General features: G+C 38.7%; 1 protein-coding gene across 2 annotated transcripts in view; it reads right to left on the bottom strand.

The window, feature by feature from the left end:
* Window positions 1-7,442: 7,442 nt before the first annotated feature.
* LOC148831743 (junctophilin-1-like) overlaps window positions 7,443-20,511 on the bottom strand; it is a 60,264-nt gene continuing 47,195 nt past the window's right edge. The window contains exons 4-6 of one of the 2 annotated variants that reach the window (XM_088918939.1): window positions 13,300-13,979; window positions 10,401-10,497; window positions 7,443-8,136 (exon numbers count right to left, since the gene is read on the bottom strand). In XM_088918939.1, coding sequence (XP_088775065.1) covers window positions 10,417-10,497; window positions 13,300-13,979 — 761 coding nt within the window. In that variant the 3' untranslated portion in view covers window positions 7,443-8,136; window positions 10,401-10,416. Of the gene's footprint in view, window positions 10,187-10,400; window positions 10,498-13,299; window positions 13,980-20,511 lie in introns of both variants that reach the window. The other variant, XM_088918940.1, reaches the window with a different exon arrangement.

Below are 20,511 nucleotides of genomic sequence, written 5' to 3'. Positions count from 1 at the left end.
ATAGATTATTTTAGAGGATGTCACAAGGAAAGTAGGAATTTTGCTTCTTTGCTTTAATTTGTTATTTATTTTTGTGTACTTTTGTGTGTAGCACTTACACACTTTTCTAAGACATCATTGTGAAATATCCTGTATCACACCATGAACATCTCAGCTTGTTTTTCTTCATGCCACAGCTGGTGGTGATCCAAACCAGAGACACTTGAAGTGATTCAGTCATTCTGAGGTCACAGCAGGTCGGGACCGAGAACTAAATTAAAGAGACGCTCCTCCCTGTTTACAGAATCACCCTCATCACTGGAATTTATTTAAGTGATTCTATTAGAAGGGATTGTTTTCAGAAAAAAATGGTCAGTCCCTGCATCAGAGGAAACCAAAAGTACACTATACAATATACAGAATAACACAATTATATTATTTTTCAGATGACAATTATTTAAAAAAAGTATTCAAGACAAAAACAAACTGTTTCACCTGCATTTCTGTAAGTAGGCATTTGTCCGTTCAAGAAAACTCTTTTTTTTTGTTCCTGATTAACTCCATTTTAATGGCCTGAAAAGAATTTGCATATTTTCATAAGAGCAAAAACATAGGAGGACGTACTTGTGATGTAAGCGTAGGGGTATACTTAATTTCCTCTATTTTAACTTATTGTGCTGAGCCTAGCTTTCCCCTGGTGTGTGTTCAGATCTGCAAAGTCCAACTTCAATGTCTACAGGCTGCCATGATATTTAGTCCCAAAGGTGTGTGTAGAATGGTCGCCTCTCAAATACAGGTTTGTTACTTGGCAGGGCTGATCCAGTAGGCGCAAGGCGCCGACAGACACATCTTCCTGGATACCTTGAGAAGGTGTGGTGGCACAAGTGCTTTCAGACCCAAATCTGCATCGACCCATTTTCACCCAGGGTGCCTGAAAGCATTGCAAGGGAAACCGTAAATCAGCTCCCACTCATCCATCGTGGTCACATAACATGAACCAAAATGAAGGGGGGCCAGACTCATGCCCCCCATATTGATGACATGAAGGGCAACAGGGGACACAGCCCTGTAGTAACTCACCAGTGCCACAGTCATCATCAGGACTAATAACCCTGACATGAGGGGTTCGTGTTGGTTTTTTGCCATTGCTACTAAGACACTTTGACTTTTTAAATGTATCCAAGAACCCACATCAAGGAGACAATCTGAGCCGACGAGAAATTATTAGTTTTATCCTCAGGGAATTCACGACTGCCGTCAAAGCAAAGAGCAATCCAACGGCGTTTGGAGAAAAAATTAACGGCAGAACAGCCAGATGCATTTCTTAAACCAGACTTGTATGTGTAGGCTTAGCATAGCAACAATACAAGCTCAGGTCTCTAAATTGGCTACCTGATTTTATTCCTGTGATTTATTTAAACAGGCTACAACAGGAGCACCCTAGAGCTTGAGGTGAACTTAATAATCTGCTTTTCTTTTCATCGTTCATTGTTCTCTGTCCTGAAATAAAATTTAACAAGTCAAAATATGTCTGAGAAACAAAGGATCCATCATTATAGATTTCACATATTCAGTAAAGTGCTAGCATGTACACAATAGATATGCACACTTTATTACAATGTAGTACACTAAATCAGCATTTAGCAAATCCATTCTTGCTATGAATATTGAAGCAAATGGCATCAACAATTATATGTATCTGGTGCAATTAATATCATGACCTGAAGACCTGGTGACAGAAATAAAAGGGAAGATTAAAATGGAACGAAGGGCCTTGAAAAAATGATTCTTTGTGCCTTGAAAGGGAGGGACTTGGATGACTGTGTACTGCTCACATTAACATAGGGATGTGAAACTTAGGCCCTGAATGCAAAAATGATCCAGATATTCCAGATGGCGGGGATGCAGCTCAGGAAGATGTGTGCCTGGAATAACAAGAAGGGATGGGAACAAGGAAGAGTAAAAAGTGAAAGGGATTGGGAACAAGCAGGAGTCTATGACTCCTAAAAATCCGATGGGCTCAGACACAGTGCAAGTGTTGGACCGAGGTGATCCAGAAAAAAAAAAAGCACACGCAGGTGTCGCACAGACACATAAAACATCCCGAAGGAATCCCTTTAAAAACTTTTGAATCAGCTCAGATTTAGTGGGGCTATTTAAAGTAGCAGTAAATATTATATTGCCCATGAAGTTATGCTCAGCACGGAAAGAGGAGCCACATACTACATGCATCTTAGCAACAGTTTGAAAAAACACATTGCGGATGATATCCTTTCACTGCTTACAAGCCTTAATCCAATTTTAGAACCACACTACAGTACAGTTTTGGTAGGTAGTGTGGGTTTCTTGCTCTGCTCCTAAAGGAGTTTAAAATTACAGGCTTGAATCTGTGGGGCTTTATGCCTGCCTCCGTGTCACGCTCCAGGTGGCTGCGTTTTAGATCATTTTTAAGATGAAGATAAGCGATAAGCATTTCATCATTTCGTCACTTACATACAGTATATGTAAACCGTTCAGACACCAGGGGGATAGTAGAGGTCTGTTGAGCAATCTTTGCATTTTCAAAACAACAGACAATAAACAAGTTGTAACTGATATTGTGGTGGCCTTTTATCTGCTCTCTTTCTGGCTCCTGTTTATCAGTTAAATCTTCACTTTTTCATCACTTGCCTGTATATATGAGTATAGAAAGATTTTCTTGCTGTTATCATTGCAGGATTATTTAGTATCGGACTGAGGTGCCTCACTATCATTACCTGACTGGAGATTAATGACACAGAGTTTAATATCCTTGTCATTTTCCCTCACTTATCATAACAACAATAATGGCCCCTTGATGACGATACTGTACCAATGCCACTACTAAGAAATAAGAACAGAAATGTACTGAATACAATACCATGGTAGACTAAAAAAAACATCAGATTGGTTCGTGTATAATCTCAGTTGGAGAGCTAAAGTTAGACGTTCTGTTTTTAGTGGGATGCAGAAATGTCACGTGAAGGATCCCTGAATATCACTCCAAATCAGCCCGCTCACTGATCAGCTACAATGCAAACCCAACTCCTGCTCCTGCAAGGGGATCCTCAGATTGTAATCCTTGAATGATTTTCATGTGGCAGGCCTAGCTGTCTGATCAAAAAAGGGAGAGAGAGAGGCAGGGTGGGGGGCATTTTCTCTCGCTATTAAAAATGAATCCCAGCTGTTGTTAGTTCACTAGTTCAAGTGCTGCATTCTCTGCTGCTCAAAATGCTAAAACTGCCACCTTATACTGCCGGCAATAATGGGTTATGGTTGCCACAGTAACAAGTGTGAATGCCTATTGTCTCAGTGGCACACATTTGCTGTATCTACCTGAAGTAGAGTTCACTTAAAAGGCAGCAGTGTATATTTATAATGGGTGGTCCATAAATTGAACTGAATCAGCTCCAGTATTCTGTGTATGAAAAGCTAGCCAGCAGGTATAATTAATGTGCTGTTGTTATAATAGTAGCAGATATTTCATACAGCTACTGACAACACCGTGCTTCGGACTAGAGTGATCTTATATCATAAATCACTGTCTGCTGACTTTCCAATCTCTACACTTCTGTAATAACATTTTAATTTATTATTTTTAAGAATCTCAGCAACAAATACATATATAAGTATAGAAATTAAAGGGAAACAATTGTTTTGCCCTTTTTGTTCATGTTGTAAAACATAGAGTACATAACCAAGTCTGGCTTAGTTTCCCTTCACCCAGATCAAGCACAATAGTATCATCTCCTCTGTCCTCGCCACAGAAACTTCATCAGTCTTTAAAACAACGTACAACATATAGTAAAGAATACAGTATATCAAGAAAATGTAGGACTGTCCATGTTTCCATAATCGTTCTGACAGACAGTGCACATTAAAAGCAAAATTCTTTAATACTTTCTGAATTTTTTTCTGATTTTCATGTCATTGCACATTAATAAGCTGAACACATTAAAATATGCATAAATGTTTGGCAAGCTATGGAGACTTTCAAATACAATATCTTTAATGCGTACTGACTTGGTTGAGATGCCTCCCACTTTACACACTGCTTGCTAATGAGAGTGTTTGGAGCTCGGTTTAATTATGCCACGGATTAGTTCCTGGCATAATTATTGATCCAATTATTGAGCTGAATATAAAGTGCTTCAAAAAATGAAAATGTAGTGTGTTGATGGAAATCATAAGCAATACTGAAAGTTGTTTTTGCTACTGTATTTACTTCAAAGGGGGGTGGGTTACTAATTTTGTATTGTTAATATAATTAATTCAAAGTGGGTGGGTTATTGTTTGCGTATTAATAAAATTAATTAAAAGGGGTGGGTTATTGATTGTGAGCTGTTAATTAATTAAGAGGGGGTGGGTTGTTGTGTATTGTTAATTTAATTAAAACGATTGGGTTATTCTTTAGGTATTATTCATAGAATTATTTAAAAAGATGTGAGTTATTGTTTGTGTATTGTAAGGGCTCTTTACAGAAATAATTGCTCCTTTTTGTGGTGGGAGTCTTGGCATCTGTCGCTTGCCAAGAGACAACGTTCTTATAATAACTGTGGCGCACAGGGCAGCCTGTAAAACTGGCGCACCTTAGCATGGGTATATTGTTGAAGTGAGAGCCTTTGTAGGGGTGATCTTTGTCTCCTCTTTTGAAGCACACATTTCCCACTATTGGTTTATCTTCTTATTCACACTGTGTCTAGATCTAAGGTGGGGACTGCTGGCCTGCGTTTGCCTAAACATTCCAATGAAGAACCTACTGAAACTTCTGGTTTCGTCACTGTTTCGTGGTCCCATTTTCACTTTGGAGCAGAGGAAGATGTGCACGACAATAGAATTCTAGGGAACAGTCAATATAGATTTAGAAAATGCATGCCTAACTTTCATGGAAGCCAATCATAATTGGCTGTGAGGTATAGCCAAGGATAATGATTAAATTTTCAGTAGGCATTTGATAAAATTCCTCACAAAGATTCATTTACAGAATCCAGGAGGCAGGTATTCAATGAAATGAATGTAGTTAGATTTAAAACTAGTGGATGCTGTAGAGTGCCACAGGACTCTAATAAAACCAGCGCTCTTCCTGATTTGTCAATAATCTAGGCTCTGGTAAAGTGAGTAAAACAAGTCATGTTTGAAAGTGATATTAAAAATATGATAGAAGCAGTTAATGATATTTAACAAGATTTAGATTGAACTCAGGACTGGGCAGATGGCATTTGATTATGTCAAGTGCAGGGTGTTACATGCAGGTTTTTATGTGGTCACAAACTTCTGAAGGGTTTCAGAGAGAGATGTGAATAAGAAGCTGTTTGCTCTGAAGACCGTAAGCAGCTTAGCTGTCCAGCTGTTAGCTAAGGCCTGAAGAAGTTCTCTAGCAGCTCAAATAAGAGCTCAGGCTTTTGTTTTGGTGTTTGGTTTGTAGTGTTTTTTATTTTCCCTCACTGCACTGTTAATAAAAGAGCCTTTTTTTTTCAGCTGTGTCTCTCTTATTCTGGACCCACCTATTTTAAACATCCTGTTACAACACGCCCAATAGGATGTCTTTGTGTACTACTCTTCATTTTTAAATAAAGGATTTGGTCTTAAATTTCAGACAGTATGTATCTGAGTAGTGAATGTATTTAGTTTGTCACAGATGAGGAGTGAAACCTCCGATTGTAGTGATATTTGTGGAGTATCACATTTGTGGAGTGTCATTTCTATCAGTGGTCTAGATGCTGCTAGACCAGGAGAATTTGCAAACACTGTAGAGACAAACCGTTGAAGAGAGCAAATAAAACACAAAAAAACTCAAGAGTGGATACACACCTGGAAGATGATGTAAATGAGCACAATATTACCTTCTTATAGAAACAAACTACGAATGGAAGATGGGAAACAGAACTCAAAGATGATACCTTCAAAAAAGACTGAGGTCTTTATATTGTTAATCATTTACCTCTTCAAGCTAATGTGAGGAAGCCATTAAAAAGGGAAAACAAAACATTAGGATATATAGTTAAAACTGTAGAATTCAAATCAAGGGATGTTAGGTTAGGTCCCCCCACAGTCCAAAGCTCTACTAGTAGATTAACTGGCTCTGGGAAGGTTGGCTCTGGTGTAAGTGTGTGTGTGTTTGTGTGTCTGTGGATCTGCCTTGCAAGGGGTTGGCGTCCCATCCAGGATTTATCCTGCCTTGTGCACACTTCTTTCCAGGATAGGCTCCGGCTCCTCCAGCAACCCTGTACTGAATAAAGCGGTTTAAAAGTGGATGGATACTGCTCCTCTGGAATAAGTCCATGTATTTCTAGGCACAAATGAATGTCTGTCTGACATGGTGCAGGAACTGAATCTTTTTAGTCTAGAAAGATTACAAGAGGACCTGATTCAAGTGTTGAAACTCCTCTGGTGCCTGCACAGTCAACCAAGCTGACTTCTTCAGACCCAAGAGAGAAACATGACCCAGAGCACAAAAATGGAAACTATGTGCAAATGACTATGAAACTGAGAATGCAAGGCACTTTTTTACACGAAGCAGTGTGGAGACTGGAAGAAACTACTCAGCTGTGCAGTTAAACCCCATACTCTGGGTTCCTGTGAGGTCCCTCCCCTCACACCTCACAAGAAGGCTTCACAGATGAAACGTTTTGTTTTCTCTCTTCTCTTTTCAGCATGGAATAAGCCTATTACTTGTTCCTTTGCTTACTCTGGGTTCTTTCAAGAAACATCTCTTGGTTGTAACCATTTTTGTGCTCTTAAACTGATTCTGCCACAGCCTGTTGCTATAAAATTATTCCTTATTCCTATAAATGAAATTCAGCACTAGCAGGAGGCAGGCTCTTCATTTTCTGTTTTATTTTCTGCATTTATTTTGTACTAGCAAGGGGACGGGTGATCATTAACACAGTTGTCCAGCTTTTTGTCACAATCATAAGGGTCACATTTTGTTCTGTTTATATGTTCAACATTTGAGTATTATTTTGGTTAGATAAATCCGGACTGAGGAAAGTTTATGGTTTGTCTTGCCATGCTGGTACTGATGCATGAAATGTCTGTGAGGAGTGCAGCTAAAATCCCTTTTATCAGATACAGAACAATCACCTGTAGCATGCCTTACAGAAACCTAGCTGATATGTTTTTTTTATAAGAACGTTACACCTCCACTATGTGTGGCAGTGGGTTGCTTGTTTATGCAGGTAATGGATGATGTAATGGAATATTGCATCACAGCTGTGTAGATACATACAGTAGGTGAAAGTACTTTGGACTTCAAAGTGATAGTGCACTGCTTTTCTAGTGACCTGAAAATTGAGGTTGACATGAGATATGAAACTGAAGCAGATAAGTAGTTTTTTTCCCAGCTTACCTTGTCTTACCTTGATACATTCATGCTGGACTGACTACAAAGATGAGTACAGACATATACAGGAAGCAAAAAAAACCCAACCAAAGCACAGATGATAGCTTTTTTTTACTGAATTTTATTTGTGGAAATAACAGCTCCAAAAACTTTACAGAAAAAAATGCTTGGGGTTTGGGGTTTAAAATATCGAAACTCATACAGCTGAGTTCATTAACAGCAGTAAACATTTTCAATGTTGTTAATCTTTCTTATTGAAATAAGCAAAACTTTTAAGAAGCTTATTGGCAGCTGGCAGCTGTCCAAAATGTAGTGTATATTACAGTAACCAATTACAAAGTCTCTTTTTAATGTCAAAATACAGCTGTTCACATTTTAGAAAAATACCAACAGATTTTGGATTGTGCTCTGTAAAAATGCTTACAAATAGTATATAATCTATATATAAATTTTACCAACATGCTTAGTTTACTTTTTTTAAAAACATTCCCAATATTGTCTTTTTAGTCATTACAGGTCTTATCAGTTCTTCGTCAAGACAAAAGAGAGAACAAAATAAAATCAAAACAAAAAAAGTGCCATACACAGTTGTCAGGAAAGGGGTTAAACATCTGGACATGTCCACAAAAATAGCCATCTCTATAACATTTGCAAATATTACAGTTTTAAGAATTTGGCAGATTTCTACATCTGAAGCACAATTATTTAAAAAACATTTAAGTTGCCACTTTTTCATTTGTTGTGTCTGATCTCTTCTTCATTCCACACAGGTCACACATAGGATTCTGAACATACTTCTGCAAAAAACACCTTTGTGTTACTGGTGTGAAATCCGTAGATTTCAGCCTACACAGCCCTGACCTGTCATACAGATAGACCCAGATTATTGACTTCACAAAGCTTTAGCTTTTATAATAATATCTTGTGGATAAACCATGCAAACTAGTAAAATGTTTACAAATCAATTGCACTAAAAAGTAAAATCCCATTACAATAATTAATAATTAAAAGCATTTTTTCAAGTACTTTGCATTGACCAGTACTTGAAACTACAATGCCTGTATACACACAGAAATATATATAAAAACAAACAAGCATATATATTTCTATATGTAATGTAGGTATAAATATAATCTCGTTTTCAAGCACTTTGCTTTGACCTCTACTTGAAATTACAATGCATGTATATATACATAGAAATATATATACACATTCACACATATATATTGCTACAGTATATGTATAATATAGATATAATCTCTTGCTTTGAAGTGATATATTCACATACAGTGTTTCAGAAATTAAAATAAAATTATCATGCTGAGCTGGCAACAAAGAAAACAACAGTGACAATGAAATGGCACATTGTTTTAAAAAAATGTTTCTAATGATTACAGTGGCCAGACTTTCCACAGTACAAGATTAAGACAAACACTTCATTCCATTTTGAGGCTTGTATTTTCTGAGGTAAACGGTAGAACTGTTTTGAAAAATAACGGGTAAAGGCATCAACCCTGCCATTCATCCTACCGTACCAAGCAGCTTCACCTGAATGTATTCAACACAAGGTCCAATGACGTTAATTCAGAAAGGGGTTGTGGATCTCCAATCACGCAAACATGCAAACGAGCACAGCACTAATCTGGTGAGATCTCAGGAACAGGTTGCTCATTAATTTGGCTAACTGCCAGCATTTGACTATTAAAGGTGTCACAATGAAAGCAGAAATGATAGTCATTTGTCAACAAAATCCCATGCATAATAGTCTATGTTACAATACTATGACATCATATATTAATTAGCATTATTCATTAAATAAATAACACAGTTTTGTTAGGCTTTTAAATTCAATCAAGTAGTATTCCTATCTATTACAAGAATATGAACTCAAACAAACAAATCAAATATGTTATCCCTTTTGCTTCTCACATACCAGTTTTAAGTAAGTTTTCACCTTCTAGGCAGTAGGACAAACAGGTGACAAATTCTGCAACCGTTAGCGATGATAAAAAAAATCTATAAACCCATTGCTTGCAAAGTAACTTCTTAACAAAAAAAAACTTTTATTGAATTAAGAGGGCTGTTATCGGTGGTTATTACCGTTATGCCAACTAAAAGAAAGAAGGGAAAGAACTCTTTGCTGAGCAGCGTCTATTACGTCACACACCAAACAAAAGGCTTCAATTCTTACGAGTCAGAAATAAATAACAATTGGGAAAAAAAACAACTAACAGTACCATGCACAAGCCTGTAAGAAGTGAATCTCCTAAAACAATGTAGGAGATGTCAGGGAAAGCAGCAGCAGAAGTAGGTCATGGAATAAGACTTGTGAGTGATGCTGCTAAACGCGTACGATTTCTTCTAGTGGGGGAAGATTGAACACTGGAAACTGATTCCCCAGCAGCAAAGTCCTCTGAACAAATTCCTCTGGCAGCCACTTGCACATCTCCTCACTAAAACGTCAGATGGTAAAATAGTAAGGCAGCTGTTAGCTTCCGTCAGCTAAAAGTGCATCTCCGTGCATTTCCAGTTATGTCTCTCTCTGCCAGAACAGATGAAGTAGCCGTGCAGTTGAGTGATTAGGCGGGATCAGCAGATTTTTATTTTGTTTTTCCCAACATGGCTGCTTGCTTCAGCTTTCATGGGGACCCAAAAGAGCCACAAATCATCGCCAGGGAGCTCAGCAGCCCCTGCCTCAATGTTCACGTCTCATCTTTCTCCTGCGTTTCACTCTAAATCCATTCCTCCTTTGCCTGTGTCTGAGTCTGACTGGCGCCATTTTTTTTTAAAGGCCGTTGACACGACTGCAGAGAATTAGGGCCTACGCCACTAGTTTTCACGCCTTCACTGAAGGGTCAAAACAGTTAGATGGTTAAGTAAATTATGTTGAATCACATTCAGGCACAGCTTAATATTACAATGAGGGTATTTGGGCTTTTTCTTTCTTTTTTTTTGCAAAGAAAAACAAACAAAAGGTACAAATACGCAGAAAATGTGACTGAGAAGAAGACAAGAATGAAAAAGAACATACCCTCTCAACAAACGCAAAGACAGTGCTTACCTGAGCTATTGTTGCATCAAGTCAGGAAGTGGACGAAAAGAATAGCTAGACCAATGTTCAACAGCATTACAAGGGCAACCAAAATTGAGTTAGGACCCTGCAAAAAACACCAGACAACAGAATGTTAGAAGGAGTGATAATTATGTTCTACAGGACTGTACTTCTGAGAAAATATGTACAGAAAATGACAATATCTTTGCCTTATGGCTTGGAGAAGGACTTCGCTAACAGGCGTTTCAATGCAACATTCAATCTGCTACAAACCTCTGAGAATATTCGACATTATAACTCATGTTACTTTTATCACTGAACACAGAGAAGCTCTTGAATTCAATGCCGGCAATATTTTTGGTGATAGACAAAAAAAAGTAAAGTAACGGCATTTACTGTCTCATATATGACAAACACCTCCAGTCTTAAATTCTGTATTATTTGAGAATGTGAGAACCAAAGAAAGGTTACAAACGAGGTGAGGCCATTTGACCCATAAAAGTTGATCTCTTTCCTATTTGATTCATCCATTTTCCAGAGGAATCCAAGGTATTGGCTTCGACGCCATGGCTAGGTAGCTTGTTCCACAATACTTTGAATAAAAATGTGCCTCCTGTGCTAAGTCTTAACTGCATCTTATTTGTTTGGTAATTCACGGGATAAGTACTGGAGCGAAATAAAATTTTTTAGCTGTTTCTTAAAAGTGCCCAGAGCTGGCCATAACTCTTTATGTAAAGAAGTGTTTCCTATTCACCACCTTAAATGGATTCCTAGTTTCTTATTATGATCCAGAGTCCTTGTTTCCCTATTGTGTGTGAAATAGTCTCTGGCATTAACCCTATCTATACCCCTTAGGGTCCTCCTCTCAATCTCCTTTGTTCTAGAGGCGCCGTAACCTGTGTGGTTTTTTCCCCGAGTCCAGGACTCATTATTGCTGCTCTTTTTTTAACTCAATACAAAAGAATGTAGTTCAATTAGGAGATTAAAATGAGAGATTAATAAAAAAGAGGCCCGAGAGTTCAGAAACAACTTTAGATTACAATTCCTTTAACAGACCTGATAATTGATCATCTTTGGCACTAATCCATAATAACCTGCTTATATAAAGTGCTTTAATGGAAGGAAGCTAGCCTCCTTACAACAGCTGTAGTGGACAGCCTCTTTAATTAGAGAGCTCTTTAATTAAAGAGCTCTGCTAAGAGTAATACACCATTACATCATCAGGATCATTTTAGACTTTGTAATAAAGTACATGTAGTCACCACTTTCTGGAAGTAAGATGCTAAATGAGATGTTTTACAAGTTACTGATATCAAAACAATGCTGACACCAGACCAGACGTAAGTAAACAGAAGCTCACATCTTGAACTGGAAATCTTACTTCACATAGTATTCACAAAATATGAGCTGGGTTCATGTGCAGTGTCTGAGCCCTGAGAAATTGATTTTACTGCAATACTTTGAAGTGTTTCATCAAGGATAGCCCAGGTGTGTTACAGCTCATATCTGGGAACTGGCCAGCAGGATCTGTTCCATTATTGCAATGTGCAAACAGTGTGAGCTTGTAAACTGGTTCCAATACCAAATGGCTCATTCTGAAAAGCTGATCCCTGACCTTAAACTCAGGCAGAAGCTTTCCGGGCGAGTTCTTATATGAAGCAGATAATAGAGTTCCTTAACAGAAGACCAGCTGTGATTACCCAGTTGTCCAAATAGTATCTAACACCAAAAGCAGACGGGACAACTCTTTAATCCCCAGTCCTGGTCCTGTGTCTGCAGGTTTTACAGCCGCCCTCCAGGACTGGGACTGCAGATTAGAGGGTTGCCTGACTCAGTTTAATTCTATTATAATTAAAATCACATATAATTACAATGGCAGACAGTTACAGTACCTTCAATTACAATAGTCACAACTGGAAATTGAAAACTCTAAATTGAATATCTTTAAATTAACTAAGAAAGCATGTATGAGTTCACGTAAAGTACCAGGAATCAATGAAAACAATGAAAATATATCACACAATTTTGCTTTCACACTCGGAAACTTGTTGAATCACTCTGATACTATGGTCAAAACCAGATGGTTTCTGCAGAGCTAACCTTATTTGAATTGAAAGTGCAGAAGGCTCTCTATCCCTGTGTAGGTTAGGTGAAAGGCACAGAACTACTCTACCAGTAAGATTCCCCACCATAACTCTACCAATACAAACATTCCCAAATGTCTAAATTTGTCTAACCAGCTCCTTCTCCTGTTTCTGAGAGAGGTTGGTGTGGATGTCTCACATATCATGAGCTAAAACATCAACAACCATTCTCAAAACAAGGGAAACATGGGAAAGGTTAGAGGTGCTACTGTACATCATTTCATCACCAGGAGTTAAAGTTTATTGTCTTGTAGGGATCAGCAACTCCCTGTGTGATCAGAGTCAGGGAATTATTAGGCATTAAGATGAAAGTACAGACTGGCTGGATTATTATGATAATACATACAACTGAAAGATAATTTGAACATGGAAAAGAACACTTAAAAATAAAAAATGCTGGGGGTACATTTAGCACATTACTAGCACATTTCCTCTGCTATGCAAATGCAAAGCTGCTACAGTAGGTACGTAAACACACAAGCAGATTTTCTCTGGATCTGCAAACCTTCTGGGTTCCTGTTATTAAAAATGATCAAATGCAGTTCAGCTACATTGTGCTGTTGTATTTTGTCATCCACATTCCATGCAAGATTTTACCCACTTCTCCATAACTATCAAAGCTCTTCGTACACGATAAAACCTCTTGAGATGGATCACTTTCAGATATAAGAAAAGAGAGAGGATTAATTAATGTGTGTTCGGATCTGTGCTAAGCACCGGCCGAGACTCTGGTAAGAAAAATCCTCCTTTAAAAGCAGACTTACCGATTCGGCCTCTGCAACGTCGCTGGCGGCCTCCATGCTGGCTTTCTTGGTTTCTGCTAGGCTCTTTGGTTTTATAGACTCCTGCCTCTTGGCTTTTGGCTCGGTTTTGCTTTCTTTGGCGGCTGGCTTGGCCTTCGCGGGCTTCGCTGGGGCCGAGCGGCTCTGCTTCGGAGGGGGGGGCATCCTGGCGAGGGCAGTCTGGGAGATGGAGGCGTCGGTGTCGTCGGGCTCTTCCGGCGGGATCTTCACCTCCGCCTTCACGTAATATCCATGGTACTGGGAGTGGAGCTGTCCGTTTCCGGAGCTGACTCTGGGATTGTGCGCTGGCTCGGGTTTCTTGGCGGGTTTCGGGGGCGGTGCTTCCTGTCTCATCGAGGTCCGCGACGCCGACTTCCTGATGGTGGTCGCCGGGGCGTCGGTCACCGTGGGCAGTTTTTCTTCTTTGCTGGGCTTCCCTCCAGGCCCACTGTTGTGTTGCGGCTGCGGCTGTTTTTTCTTGGTGCCTAGGGGGGAGGGTGGAGGTGTGGGGCCTGGGCTCTCATGAGGGGTCTCGGGAGGGGTCGTCCCCTTCCGGTAGAAATGGGGACTGTGAGACGGGGATGGATTTTCCTTTAATTTTTCTTCTGGGGCCTCCTTAATCTCCACAGGTTCGTTGAACCTCTGCTTGATATAATCAGGGCCTACAAAGTAAAGAGAGACAGGGGTCTTTAAGTCACAGGGGGAAAGGCTGTTAAGATGAGGTTTTCCATTAAAGGACAGATATCAGAAATAACATGAGATTCGTACGCTGTGTAATTCACTGTGAAATCCTTAATAAAACACCTGTAACGTTTCCGTGTACTACTGATCCTGCCTTGATCAAAGCAGAAATGAGTATTTTCGATACAGGCCGACACTCTCGCTGTCTCTGCCTGGGATAGGGGTGTCGGACTTGGTTCCTGGAGGGCCTAGTGTCTTGATTTGTTGTTTACAAATTCCAAATTTGTTGTTTGTTAACCAGCTCTTGATTCACATGCGCACAACTTTCAATTTGATACTTAACCTTGTATGAGGCACTTATCAAAATCTAAATACATGATGTCTTTTTATTTAGTTTTATCAGCTGTCGTAGCTGCTTGTTTAAAGAATTCTAGCAAGTGAAACAATGCTACCCCTTTCTAAAATCCATGCTGGCTGTATCTTCAAATGTCTTTGTTTTGTAAGTAATGTTGCAGTTTAGGTCTAGCTTCTGTTTCCAGAGGTATAGTAAAGAAGTAAGACTTGATATGCCAATGATAGATAGAGTCCTGGTTCTCGTTTTTAGAAATTGGTTTTACATTGGCAATTTTCTGGTCAGTGAGTAAAGCTCCCATCCTTAGTGAAAGTTAAAATATTCCTGCTAGGGTTCTATGCACAGCAAAATTGACTGGGTGCACACTCTTTCTTATTTATGCTAACAGTTTGGCTTATATCAACCTCAATAACGTTGGGGGTGCGCATATTCTTTCTCTTTTTTGTGGGATTCTATGAATCATTTCCTTAAATATGATTTATAAAGGGACAGAACCCAGCAAGTCATTAGTTATAAGATGTTCTAGCCCCTGTGGAACCTCAGCATTATTCTGTATTAAATCATTTAGGCTATATTTTCCTGAAACTGGATTTATTTCTTTGAAGGATTAATTTGTTGAGAGACTTTATTTTTGAAGTACTGTACAGTATAACCAGCCTATTTCTTCTGACTGAATTAGTCTGTTCTCACATTTCTTAGTACTTCTATAAGACTACAAAGAAAAAAACATTGTTACCTCAAGTATATTCTGACACACTCAAAACTAATCCTCACACTACTGCCTACAGTCCAATGAGTGAATACAAACTCAGGATGGCAAGAATTTTGCTTTGAAAGATTCACAGGAGCGACACAAACAAAATGAAAGCAAAGGAGAGTATGAAATGAAGGACACTACAAAACACCCGGATTTGTACACAGCAGACAGAACAGTAAGTCCTGTAACTCATTCTAAGTTAATTTATCTCTATAAATAGGAATTCATAGTGTGCTTGTGAACAGCAACAAAAAGAAACACATTACAAAGGACAACAGGTAGAGGGTTTTAACCTTCAACGAGCTTAAAATACCAAGTGAACACAATTACGTGCTACAATCCAATGCGCACAGGAGGCTACTGATATTTATTAGTAGTGGTCCGACACGGTTTGGCTTGGTTTAGACACAGATGGTTTTACTGGGGCTGCAGGCGGTTTCAGGGTTGTCCTTGTCTCCAGCCCCAGCACTGCTGCCAGGCCGACAGCCACTGTCTCCTCAGCCCCAGCCCGCTGTTCCTCACCCTGCAGCCCAGCCTCAGGCTCACTCCTCACATGAACCGGCCCGCTCTTCTTCATATGAAATATTTAGATTTGGTTCCTTTACTGTGCGCACAATGCCTGCATACTGCATAGCTTTTCTTTGAAAAACAAATGCCATCATTTTTTTGTGCTAAGCCACCGCCATCACCAGCTTCAGTTCTGATGCCAGAGATTTAAATTGCACACTGTCAAGTGTGATATGAAAAAGAAAACTGAATACTGCTGGTTAAAAGAAGCTATGTAAATGCTAAAGAATGATTTTTCTTAGGACATACTAAGAGGCTGGTACAGTTCAATCCGCTGTCCCATTTACAGTTGGAAATTCTGTCATGGTCTTTTCATGTTTATGTGGCCTATATATATTTGGCAGGTTTCAGTAATGAATTTGAATTCAATTTCTAGGTCTCCAGGGAGGTCATAAAAAAGAATCATAGTCTGCAGTCATTTCTGATGTACTGACCGATGGCGACACCTCTCATGGGAACGGAAGTGTGTGTTTTAAAGGTCTTTCAATGCAAACCAGCAAAGACCACTTTTGGTCTATTCCATGAGACAGAAAGTAACAAAAAAGACGGTATTTTTTTTTGTTTTAACATTATGGCATTAAGAAGCTAAACCCCCCACCTTGAAGATAATAAAATAAAGAGAAATGGCTTAAAAAAGCTGGATTTAAAAGAATTCTAACATTCTCTCGATAAAAAAAAAATACAATGAATAGGTTAGCATACAAGACCTAAGATGGAATTGAAGTTTCTGAATAATCCTTTTAAGTCAGTTTTTAGATATTTATATTATGCCAACTGAATAATGATATTCAGTATTGGCTAGGGAGTGAAATGTCACCTCACAATAAGCAATTTCAATGAAATGTGATTAAAAACAACAAACATGTTTGACCTCTGTGAATTAAAACATGTCGCCTAAGTTCTCCTCCTCAAGGGGAAAAACGTATTAAAACAAATCAGCTCGCCGGTGGCAAGAGTGTCAAATTCTTTAAAATGTCTTATTGCCTGACTGGGGGAAAGAGGTCAGCTGGAAGAGGAGACGAAGCCTGTGCTGTAACGACCGCACAACTGCTGCACACATCCACTGCAGGCTTCTTAAAACCGTCCAGCAGCATGATCACTCATGGCTCATTTCAATACAATAATTTCAATACAATGCTTCTTCACAGTACACTAGTGTAATAATGTGTAATAATCCTTTTTCTATTTCTCCACAATGACTTGGCTTTGGCAATACCTTCGATATTATGACATTGCAAACCAAATGCCTTTAGGTCCATTTACTTTTAGTGCAGCAAAGCTGAATACTTTCAAAAATATCTACCATGGAAAAAACGTTGTTCAAAGTGTACGCTGACATTATTGTGTCACTGTGATCTAGTAACAGATATAGAGAAGAATCAAGCTCTACTTCACTCTGCACTAGTAATAATGCTGCACATTATGCAAGTAAACATGTTTTTAAAAGGGGAATGTTAGTGGGCCGGTGTGTCTGCATAATCTCAGCAGGAGTGAACAAACATTTGTACAGTAGCTCAATGTTAAAAGAGTGTGCGGCAACAGAACAATGGGAACTCTGAGATAATTATCTCCACAGTACCATCCTTTAGCCTCTACGTTAAAAAAATATTCCACGAATAAAATACTTAATTCCCTAAAAAGCACAAAAGGTTAAGATATTCACCCTAATCAACCTTCTGTGTGAAAAGATCACACAACTGAGGAACAAACAAACAGGAAGATGGCTCAATGACATTTTTCCATGAGGGATTATGGATTACACATATTCAGAATAGAATACAGAGAAGATGTGCTTCAGCATCAAGATACATTACTACCCTATTCAAGGAGGATCTAAATTAATGAGTCTGTGGTCTTGAGGAATTAGGTTACGGCACTTAACATGTCATACAAATGTGAGACGTTCAAATGAGAATCTGAACTCAAGATGAAGCTGACTTTCAGTTAAAAAAAACGAGGTCAAATAATACAAAAACACAAGTCCCCAGGCATCCACCTATAACATTACTTCAGAAGTAAATACACACAGAGCAACAACAGACAAACAGCATAATCTAAAAAAATTCACAACAGCTCGATCCGATGTTGAGACAATTTTATCATTGTTCATAGATTTAACCCAACATTGCATTACCCATGTTTAGTGTACAACATAAAAATTATTTTTATATACTGTAAATACGTCATACAACTAAAAATGTTGTTTCATTAGCAGAAGATACTTCCCTTAGAAATCAGAAGGTTTCTCATTTTTGTATTCCGTGTTTTTTTCTGTGGTATTTCATTTGTTTAACAATTAAATACATGTAAAATGCAGCCACTTTTTATATATATTAAAAAATATAATTAATAAATAATCTTTTTATGGACACTCCACTCAAAGCGCTTTACAGGTAATGGGGACTCCCCTCCACCACCACCAATGTGCAGCCCCACCTGGATGATTTACAGTAGCCATAGTGCACCAGAACGCTCACCTCACACCAGCTCTCAGTGGGGAGGAGAACAGAGTGATGAAGCCAGATCACAGAGGGGGATTATTAGGAGGCCATGATTGCTATAGGCCAATGGGAAATTTGGCCATGATAAATTCGAGTCACATTTTAATGTAATGATACCAAAGACATGTGTCTAATAACTGTATAATTGTTACACAACAAAACTGGACAACAAGGTGAAACAAAGAAATACTAAACAATCTCAATTTATTGTCATTGTATACCACTGGGCCAAAGCTAATGCTACTGTGCATGAGATGAAACAGATTTCTAGGAGGCTGTGTCACATATACCCCCATATGATTGAAACTACACAACTTCAGATATTCAGATAAGACTCCAGACTAACAAGAACTGCTTTTTTTAGATAAGTGGGGTCAGAACAGAGCATTTCGTTTCTAAAATAGAGTACCTGCCAGCTGCAAATAAAAGTGAGGAAAATACACATCTGTTTCTTTTTTATTGTTTTATATTGTTTACAATATTCCAGCTGTATTCCAAAAATGTACAATCATGTTCATTTACTTGTTTCAGCACGTGATATGTCCCTCTAAGAAATGACACAATAAGGTTTACTGTTATCACAAAAAAGACTAAATAGCCTTAGCACTGTTTCAGATTATAAAAAAGCAAACACAACTTTACACTTGTCAGAGTGTATTACCACAGTCATAGGGACAGAAGACTTTAAGATGATGCAAGATCAACTTATGAACAAAGGATTCAACTTGAGTGTGCTGGAGTATTTATTCGTGTGCATTAACAGACCTGTTGTAGTTCTGTAGAGAGTGTCAGCTCTGCAGACAGAGTGGCAAGAGCTTAGCTACTATCTTTCCCTGAGAGCCAACAGGCCGCTACACATTTACAAGTGCAGAGATATGGCAGTCTAGACCTCTGAGAGGTAATGATCAGGTTCCCAGACTCAGAAAGGGGAAACTCCTATCAGGTCGTATGAGAATGAAGCTGAATCACTTCATTCATTTTAAATCTGTAGTCGTTGAGGGCCAGAGCGCTGGAGGTTTCACAGGTAGTTTTTAATTAGCAACGGAATAAGAAGTTGTGATTTGCCTTTTTATACAAAATAGTTATTGGAATTAAGATCAGAACACTACTAAAGCCTGCAACCCCAATCCTGGATTTAAAGTGCAGGAATTAGCACTGTCACAGACTCAGTGATTATGGTCACTCTTGGTCTTTTGTTCTATGTTGTAAACTTTTTTTTTGGTTGTTGGTTATTTTGGCTGCATTGGCATCACAATTCTGTACAGCAGCAGAAAACTTTAAAGGCGAGAACCATAATTAATAATAATAATTGCTTACAATTATATAGCACTATTCTGGACACTCCACTCAAAGTGCTTTACAGGTAATGGGGATCCCCTCCACCACCACCAATGTGCAGCCCCACCTGGATGATGCACCAGTATGCTCCCCACACACCAGCTCTCAGTGGGGAGGAGAACGGAGTGATTGAGCCAGTTCATAGATGAGGATTGTTAGGAGGCCGTGATTGGTAAAGGCCAATGGGTTCTAGATCTAGTATGATCTACAACCATAAAAGATCAGTAACTGAGGATGCATGGGTGATATTTAGTAATATATTTTCCAGCACCTACAGTATTTGGTACAAATTTTCAAATATACATTATTACTGACACATGATTTTCCATTTCCATCCAGGATATGTTTCAACCCATTTCAATCTCAGAATGGGCAGATGGTTCCTATTTTCAATCATGTGGAAACCTTTTGTTAATGAGCTGTTGTTAGTACCCGGTTTAAGGAGCACCACACCATCATTCCCTTCTAAAGCATAAGAGCGCTTTAAAGAAAAACCTGGTCATTTCTTCAGTAGTTTTATCTTGGTTGACTCATCTTTATTTTCTGAAGAAAACATCTCTCATGGTGCAAATACAAAGCTCATGTTCCAGCCAGCTGTATTAGCAAGTACAGGGCTCACAGATTAAACTCTGCAGTTGTTTTGTAAAGCAGTCTCTTTCTGGGGTAAAGAGGGGTAAAGAATGTCTGTGCATTGAATGCAAAACTTTTTAAGAAAAGGACCATTAGTTAATTTATTGGCTAGGGACATAGTTCACACTTGTACAACCTTCAGAATTTATATTAAATTCGGATTTAATATAGTTTTTCTATATATGTTTTTTCCCCTACAATTTAATATCCTCAAAACTAGATCACGAGAAAGCTGCAAACATCTTCCAGCATGGACAAGGAGACTAGATGCAGTAGTACCGGATCCCAATGTACCAATGCAATGATAAAAAGGAATTCTTATTAAGACGAAAAACACGGTAGCTGACACGAGCCAGAATTACGAACAT

This window comes from Atractosteus spatula, chromosome 6 (genome assembly GCF_055471065.1).
Source record: "Atractosteus spatula isolate fAtrSpa1 chromosome 6, fAtrSpa1.hap1, whole genome shotgun sequence".
NCBI classification, from domain to species: Eukaryota; Metazoa; Chordata; class Actinopteri; order Semionotiformes; family Lepisosteidae; genus Atractosteus; species Atractosteus spatula.
The sequence above is the reverse complement of the archived record's forward strand: the minus strand, read 5'-3'. Positions and strand labels throughout refer to the sequence as shown.